The following is a 9530-nucleotide window of genomic DNA, read 5'->3' on the forward strand; positions in this document are numbered from 1 at the left end:
TTTGTGCAAAGAAATGGAGAAATTGAGTCTTACATGATATGTGAAAAACTGCAAGGTTAAGAGCATGGCCTATACTTTGCATTGATGTATCAACAGGTATTAGGACATTTAGCATTTACATTACTGTTAATCAGCAGTGGTGGAATGTAACAAAGTACAAATAGCCTACTTCGTTACTTTACTGAAGTAGGCTACATTTTTCATGTAGTTATATCTTTACCTATCTGTAGGTTTTCTTAAGTAGAATGTACTTAGTACCTACACAGATATATATATATATACACTGTAAAAAATTCCTGTAAATTTACATGAAAATTTAACAGCAAAATGCTGTTTTCATGTAATAACTGTTTTTTGCAATGCATTATGGGAGAACTTGGTCGCTTCAAATTGCGTGTTGACCAGCAACAGGATTTAACAGTATAATACCATATTTTTCCATGCACATGTGAGTTTAGGAATACATTTTAGTTTATCTGTCATTTTGCAGCTCTGCCTTGTATTATTTTATATGTAAACTACCTATTACTTTTAAATATTACATTTTAAACATCCAGTGATGTTTTTGTGATCCCAATGTTCGTCATTACTTCGTGCGTCAAGTTCAAGTGTTACTCTTTCGCCTTAAATCGGTGCGTATGGCCGCATGGCAGAAACTAGTTATTTTAGTCTATAAAGTTATAAATATGGATATTTTTCTTACACCAATGCATCACTTCGCTTCAGAAGGCCTTTATTAACCCCTCAAAGCAGTTTGGGACACTTTTATGATGGATAGATGCACTTGTATGGACTTGCCATTCACTCCCATTATTTAGCTTGGAAGAGCCAGGACATTTTTTATATATATAACTCCAATTGTATTGGTCTAAAAGAAAAATGTCATATACTCCTAGGATGACTTCAGGGTGAGTAAATCAGGGGCTAATTTTAATTTTTGGGTGAACTATCCCTTTAATCTAAGTCACCAGACTCCAATTGCTAGATGTAACAAATTGAATCACTTCAGAAAACTGGTATAAACATGTGACCCTTATAAATTAGGCTAGTTTTATCTTTCATTTACTAATGACTATTGGTGTTCCCCATTATTGATCCCAATTTTCTTCTTTTCCTTTCTAGGGACAAACAGACATTTCATTTCCATTAAAATATCGTCTTTTTCATCATTGGAGTTTAAATCTGCATAAGGGTGAGTAAATGAGAAACTTATAATTTTTACATAAACCATTCATATTCATGTAGAATATAAGCAAAAAGTAGCACATTACGTTTTTCATTTTGTATTTGTAGATACTGTTAGTCATCTTAAATTGTTTTCTTTACCAATAGATTTCTACCAAACCTGCTGACCTTGAGAAAATGCTTGCCTGTGTCTCCTTGTTTGATCCTTCTTGGTAAGTATGTCATATTAGACATGTTTGCATTTTGTTTCTCTAAAATAAAGCTCAAACTCCAGACTGACACATAACTTTCGTTTATCAGTAGAAGATCCACATTTATGTGCCTCATGCTAGAATCTACTGACTATAAATGTACTCTGTATGACCTCTGCAGTTAATTCCAAGTCTTCAGGGAAATATCCAGTAGTTTTGGGTGAATTTTTTAGATGATCAAAATTATACACTGCAAATCATTTTAACTGAAAATTTTCTCCTCTTATTTTTCAGATACTTTATTGGAATAAATACGGAAAAGAGGACCAAAGCTGCACAGAGAAAAGAGGTGTGTAAAATAACTGGGAAAACTGTGCAGAAAAAGACTTTAACCATCAGTCCAACAGTATAAAATGCTGATATATATTTAAACAATTTGTTTTGATATAAAATAATTGGCTAGTGTTCACTGAAGCCTGACTTAAGAGAATATTTGTATTTTATGAACAGGTTATGCATGTATGTATGTATGTATGTATGTAATTATGTATGCCTGTTTTAAGGCATATGGTAAAAGTCTATCTAATGTTGTATAAGAATAAATATAAAAGTTTATCTAGTGTTGTGTTGTTCTCTTTTGTAATCCACATAACAGAAAATGGAATATTACTTAAAGGTATTAGCTTTAATAAAAGCATGTTTTAAGGTCAACTTTTGTTTGAGCCATTTGTTTGCAAGTAATTTTCAGTGTGTTTTTAATTTTAGAATGCAAATTTTAAATTGTCAGATTCTAGTAGTGTTACAATGTAAAGATCACATTTTAGAGTACTTTAATACACTTTATAGTAATACACAGTTTATGTAGATTACAGCAGGAACACTAATTTAACAATATAATGGCAGCCGAACACCTGACAGTATTATACTTTGCAGCCTATATTTTCTACAGCACAGTACTGTAATATTTTTTACAGTAATAAACTGTTGCTTCAGATTACAGCATTCTACAGGTAAATCTAGCTGCCTGTAGTTTACTGTAAATTAACGGGGAAATTTTTACAGTAAAAAACTGTTGTTTCAGATTACAGCAGGTCCACTGTAAAATTACAGCATTCTACAGGTAAATCTAGCTGCCTGCAATTTACTGTAAATTAACGGGGAAATTTTTTACAGTGTATATATTGATGATGATGATGAAGATGATGATGCAGTTGCTTACAGAAGACTTCAGCACTACTTTTTTGCATTTCTTTTGTCAGGGTTGTCCCAGAAAGACAGTGCTGTGATTTCACAAAGTTCCAAATTATGTATCTAAAAAACTTGTAAGCGTTTGGTAGCAGTGTTTTTAATTAATCCCACCAGTGTGTAACAAACATGATGCCTGTGTTTTTACAGTTTGTATGTTCTGTCTGAGGGCAAAGTTTGAATTAGGATCCAAAAGTTAGCTGTTTGTAGCGTTGGGTTTGAATTTTTAAAATTGTGTGTGGAGATTTGAGAAAATAGCGAGTAGTTCCCAGAATTGTGTCTAAGCAATTGAGAACAAACTGTAATATTAATATATTATATTATTGTAGCCTATAGCTATTTAGGGTGATTTATTGTTTGCAATAGATATTTATGAATATTTTCATTTAATAATTTATAAATAATTTAGCTCTTTATTTAACATATTTATTATGTGATTTTCATTTAACTTACTGAATTATAATTATCTACAGAATGAAAACATATTGCATTAAGCTTACTGCACTTCAGGAGGCTATAGCATTTTAAAAAAATACAAATCATGTTTTAAATCATTTAATCGCATTTAAAATCTACCTGACTAATACGATATCTGTAGTGAGTCATGTGCTGTTGACAGAGCATGCTCTGCTGAAACTCCTCCTCACTCTCTGCTTACGCTCGTTGCTCCTCTCGTTTGAAAGTTATGGGCTGTGCCGTGCGTAAAAGTTCGGCTCCGCTATAAGTATGGAGCCTAATTCTTCTGTGGTATGATACATCCGTTTACTCAAATACACTTCAACCAGCACACAATTACGCCAGGGTGGATAATACAGAAAAAGACGTCTTTATGGCATCAGACCTAAAAAACCTCAGTTGCCAGGAGCGCCTAGATGTCTCTGAAGGAGAAACTCCCATAAAAACTGCGATCATGTTTTCTGCCGGTGTCCTTGGGAACGTGGTCGCAATAATTCTCTTGGAAATACGGCGGAGGAAACAAGCCGCATCTTTGTTCCAAGTCCTCGTCACATCTTTGGTCATCACAGATTTGCTGGGAACTTTCTCCGTCAGTCCTCTGGTTTTAACTGCGTACTTGAGGAATCAGTCTTTGCTCGGGATGAGTGAAAACCGGTTCGTTTGTGGGCACTTTGCATATGCGATGACATTTTTCAGTCTGGTCACTCTCGCTATTCTTCTCTCCATGGCTGTGGAGCGCTGGCTCTCCTTAGGACATCCTTACTTTTACGAGAAGCGCTTGAGTAAACGCTGCGGGTACATCACCATAGCTCTCATTTACTTGTTTTGCGCTCTTTTCTGTGTCACACCTTTCTTCGGTTTTGGGAAGTATATTCAGTACTGTCCGGGTACGTGGTGCTTCGTTGACATGGACCCATTAGTGACCAAGCATAAAGTGTTCAATATCATCTACGCGACTTGCTTGCTCGTGATGATTGTGTGTACGGTTTTGTGCAACGTGTCCGTCATCTATCATCTTTCACTCATGTACCGAAGACGCAAGGCTCATCGGAGCTCTATCAAACGGCAGAAAGGTCACAAGAGGCATCGGTCCATCGCGAAGGAGGTAGAACATCTGGTGCTACTCGGGTTCATGACCATAGCATTCGTCATTTGCTCTCTTCCTCTTGTGGTAAGGCAGTTACAGACTTGTCAAACACTCAAGTTTCGCCTACACTTTTTTTTTTTTTTATGAGAATGGTGTTCAATGTCCAAATCGCAGACTGTAGCCTACTTTTATGTTAATAGTAGGCTATACACTGTCAGAAAAAAGGTACAAAAGTTGTCACTGGGACAGTACCCTTCAAAAGAGTTCTAATATGTACCATTTAGGTACTAATATGTACACTTTTGGAACTAATATGTACACTTGTGGTACCAATATGTACCTTTGAGGGACTAATATGCACTCTTTAGGTACAAAGGTGTACCTTTTGAAAAGGCACCGCCACAGTGACAGCTTTCGTACCTTATGTTTACATTTTTCAATTATATTTATTAAGTTACCCAATAATGACTAGAATATTTTTTCCAATTACAAGTAGGCTACTGTACTTTCTCCAATATTCACTCTCATATGAAACATGTACTTGTTCATTACATAGGCTATAGAACTTTATTTGCTTCTAGTCACTATCGCAGTAGTATGGTGGAAGCTTGTTTTCACCACAAAAATAAGCTAATTGCGTTTATTTTATCTCACAATTGTGACTTTTTTATATCTCGCATTTCTTTTTTCCTCAGAGTTCTGAGAAATAAAGTGGCAATTCTGAGAATTAAAGTCAGATTTGTCAGATATAAAATTTAAATTTGACTTTTTTCTCTCAATTGCGAGTTATAAAGTCAGAATTGTGAGATATAAATTCCCAATTCCGAGAAAATGTCAGAATTGCGAGTTTATATCTCACAATTCTGACATCATAACTTGCAATTGTACGTTTATATAGCCTATTGCTTTAGCTTATCTTGCTTTTCCAACTAATATATTAACTAGGCCTATATATTAGCTTATCTAGCTAATTCAATAGTTATTAGTCTATTCCAGTTTTCATATTAATAAAACTAGTGGGTATTCTAATTGTTACTAGTACCATTTTAACTAATATAGCTTTCTAACTATAATCATTCAGAATAGTCATTACTAGACAAATAACATGTACAATAGTTGATATCTCAACCATGTCAATATAATTCATTGGCAGATGTGTGCAATATGTTAACAAAAATAGTTAGTTGTCTCTATTGAGTTAGTGACTAGTTGCAAAGACTATAATTAGCAGTATGAAGTTAATAAATACTAGTACTAGTGACTCAATGAATATACACTAGTATCTAATGAAAAGGTACTAGTGAATAAATAGTTTTTAAGAAACTAAAAAAGAAACTTGTAATTTGGATTACTTAGTAGTGACTTAAAAGTACTACTACATAATTTGAACTAGTTATATTTTAAAGGAATAAATATTTGAACTGCTTGCCATATAAAGTGGCCCTAAAATGTATTTAACTAAATATTGAAACAAGCAGCATTTGTTATCAAGACAGACGTGTCAGAATAATGTTTGTTATGTTTACCCATATGAAGTAATATAAACACTGTTCAAAATGTGTTCACCAAATTATTACATTCACATTATGTTCTTGTTTTCATAGATTCAACTGTACTTCCCCTGCCGAGAAGGTAAGGAGTATGGTGAGAGGTATGATCGCATACCCCTTCTTTTAGTATCGGTCAACCCCATCATAGACCCCTGGGTCTTCATCATCCTCAGTCCCCCGGTGCCTCGCCTGCTCTGGGACAAGATGTGCAAGACCATAAAGTCCAAACCCACACAGGAGAAGGTCCGCAACATTCATCCAGTCCTGTATCAGAAAAGCCCTCCTGGAGATTCAGAAGGAGGCAGTTCGCTGAAAGTTTACACGGGAGTTCCAGGAACTACTGGCTCCTAATCTCTAAAACCTATCTGTGTTCATGGGAATGACTATGGAGTGATTACTCACCCATGTTATGAAAATAACGGATGCAGAAGTTTCGGGTCACTGGATACCTGAACAGCTGGATCTGAGACCTGAGGGTGAAAGAGCTGGGTGGTGTTGCAGCTGTGATGTCATGGGGAATATAAAAGATTCTAGTTTTTTTTAGCAAATTAAATGTATTTATTGTCTTTATTTATGGAGAGAAAAACATTTGTATTGACTTAAATGGAAAGTCATGCTTCCTGTTTCAACTGCATGCATGGGGAATGCAGTTCTCTTTCTTTGTTTGACTTCATGCTTCATCAGTTTTGTTTTCTACATTCCATTGCAAATATATGCAGGACTGAATCATGTCACAGCAAGTCATTTCATTGTGAAAAAGTCCTGTGACTGATGACAGTCATTTGGAGGGGAGTTGAACCACTCTAAACTGAAGAAAAAAAACTTGATGCATCAAGGAACTGTTTTGGATCAGTCATGTTCAGAGGTATTCACGTATTTGTTTGAATCTCCTGGAACTCAAATGCTAATCTGTGTTAAATCGATAGTTTACCCCAAATGATAATTCTGTCATGATTTACTCACCCTCATGTTGATCCAAAACTTCTATGTAACATAAGAAGATATTTTGAGAAACGTCTGTTTATTGTTCATACAATGGAAGCCAATGTGCTTCAATGTTGTTCAACGTTCTTCAAATATTTTCTTTTGTATTCTGCAGAAGACAGGTTTGTAATGACGAGGTTGAGTAAATGATGACAAAATTTTCATTTTTAGATGGACCATCCCTTCAAGAGCGTCCTAGCGATCATCTTAAAGTGAAAAAGTTTAAATCCACATAAGCTATTGGCATATTTTGTCCCATGTCTCAAGAATAAGTGCATGAACTTAGCTGTAAAAAGCTGTAATGTTTATCAGAAGGATCACTGGACATGTTCATTCTGTGTCTTGAGCAACACTTTTACACTCTTTAGAACCTTTCAGCTGATTAATTTACAACCATGACTCAATGTAAAGTCTAGCAGCCTTGAGAGACAGTTTTTATTTTAGCTCATCAGACATGTCATCAGACATGACCATTCCCAATATCACTTAACAAATTTAAGACATCATGTTACAAATAGTCATAGATTCTTTCCATCAGCTCACTCCCTCCAGTGGTTTTGGTTTTACAGCCCCCAAATGCAGAACTTAGTATTCTTAGTAACTCATGAACTATGACAGATATGTTCTTTGGAGAAGCATTTCCTTGTTTATAAGAATTGATTGCAATATAGTGAAAGAATCAAACTATCTGAAATGCATATTTTATAGTTACTGTTTTACATTTTAGATTGAATAATGTCCTGGGAGAACTAGAGGCTGCTAATGCAGTTGTGCAGCTTCCCACAATAAACACCAGCTTTTGTGTAAAACACATATGTTTTTAGTTGCAGGTCATTTCCTCAAGAGTCCACATGTTGTGTTTAATTGCACTGGGAATAGTTACTCTCACAGGCTAATGAAAAAGAGGCGTATGTCCTGTTGTTTACCTTCGTGTGCAGTTCATATGTGTTCATTTAATGTGCTCCTTTAATTGGACATTTGGAGAAGGGGAGAGAGGGATCCTTATAAGGCAAGACCGCAGGGAAACATTTATCTGTCAATATGGCCGTATATTACAGTCCGTCGTGTGGTCGCTGTGATGTAGTCAGCACAGGACCTGTCAGAGATGTTATTTCTTTGATAAAGTCAAAATATTCCCGAAATCAGTGTTTGTTTGTCTAGCTTTTGTGGCATTTCGTCACAGATGGATTATGGGCCCGTGATCTAAAGAGACTATCTGTTCTGTGTATTTTCTTTTGTTGAATAAGTGCTGGTTTATACCTCCTTTGCTGCAGGATAAAGCACACACTTTGATTTTTTTAATGGATCTTCATTTTGAGCAGAGGTGTATACATATCTTTTACAAATAATGCTTTTCTGTATTTTGTGGGTTATTCACTTGTGCATCCATTAACAGAAAAAAATCAACTGACGTGTGCTGTGATGCTGATGTAGGGAATATAGTTTTGAAACGCATCATTTCCTTCTACGTTCCCGCTTTGCTGTCCTTTCAAAGACAAATTACGCATACAAACTGCACATACAAAAAATTCACCAACTTTGGTGAAATATCCCCAATCCTTCACAAAATGTTTCCACACTGCTGATATGAAAGATACTGAAAAACAAGGTAAAAAATAAAATAATAATAATTAATGGAGAAACCAAATGTCTTTTAAGAAAAAAAAAAGAATAACAACAACCAAATTATTTCTTATCTCACTAATTGAAAGTAATATCCCCATGCAGGGGTATAAGTCCACCACAATTCCACTGACACAGGGTGTCCCACAGGGCTCAGTTTTTGGTCCGTTACTTTTTATCATCGACATGCAGACACTTGGTGATGTCATATGCAGACAGGAATTTGTTTTCATTGGTATGCTGATGACATCCAAATCTATCTTACCACCTCTTCTGATATTTAATATTACTGCATGTTTAAGACAAAAATCAAACACCAGATGTCCCTGAACTTTCTCAAACTAAATGACAGCAAAACCGAAAAAATGCTGATCGGCTTCAGCATACCTGCAAATTGAATGCACCTGTCCTCTGACATAGATGGAGTTCTTGTTAAACCCTCCTCCCCGTATGTAATCTGTTTCTCATATTGCTTTTGTTGTTAAAAAATCTTTTTTTATCACCTGTGTAATATCGCATGTCTCTGCTCCTCCCTCAATCTGGCTGATACAGAAACCCATGTTGTTCATGCACCATGGAAAGGCGCTATACAAATGAAACTTTTCTTCTTCTTCTTTTACAGAGGAGAAGTTTAACAAAAACACCGATGCACATTCTTCATTCATCATTTCACGAATTCACACGTACATGAAATCGAATGTAGTAATTTGGCCCGAACCCAGAGTACTCTGACTGGGATAGAAAACCAGCCAAGAGGTGAGGGGGTGGTGGAGGGATGCTGTGAAACTGTCATGGGACAAAGGTCAAGTCAAGTCAAGTCAAGTGTATTTGTACAGCGCTTTTCACAATACAGATTGTATCAAAGCAGCTTCACAGTATTAAATTAAAATAATACAACAAGGTTTGTTTCTAATGGAATTTATTGATTGATACAATTAAATATCCCCAAAATATCCCCAACTGAGCAAGCCAAAGGCAACAGTGGCAAGGAACCGAAAAACTCCATCAGGTGACCTAATGGAAAAAAAAAAACCTTGGGAGAACCCAGGCTCAGTCGGGGGCCAGTTCTCCTCTGGCGTTTATGAACTAGAGACCGGATTTAACTGTAAGATTAAAAATATTATATGAATGCATGGCTGAAGAGATGCGTCTTTAATCTAGTTTTAAACTGGGAGAGCGAGTCTGAGCAACGAACAGTATCAGGAAGGC

General features: G+C 35.7%; 1 protein-coding gene across 1 annotated transcript; it reads left to right on the forward strand.

Moving 5' to 3' along the window:
- Positions 1–3293: 3293 nt before the first annotated feature.
- Positions 3294–9206, forward strand: ptger2b (prostaglandin E receptor 2b (subtype EP2)). Its single transcript, XM_081378322.1, has 2 exons — positions 3294–4248; positions 5769–9206. The coding sequence occupies exons 1-2, from the start codon at positions 3451–3453 to the stop codon at positions 6063–6065; spliced, it is 1095 nt and encodes a 364-aa protein (XP_081234448.1). The 5' UTR covers positions 3294–3450; the 3' UTR covers positions 6066–9206.
- The last annotated feature ends 324 nt before the right edge of the window (positions 9207–9530 follow it).

This window comes from Scardinius erythrophthalmus, assembly GCF_964197995.2.
Source record: "Scardinius erythrophthalmus genome assembly, chromosome: 11".
NCBI lineage: Eukaryota > Metazoa > Chordata > Actinopteri > Cypriniformes > Leuciscidae > Scardinius > Scardinius erythrophthalmus.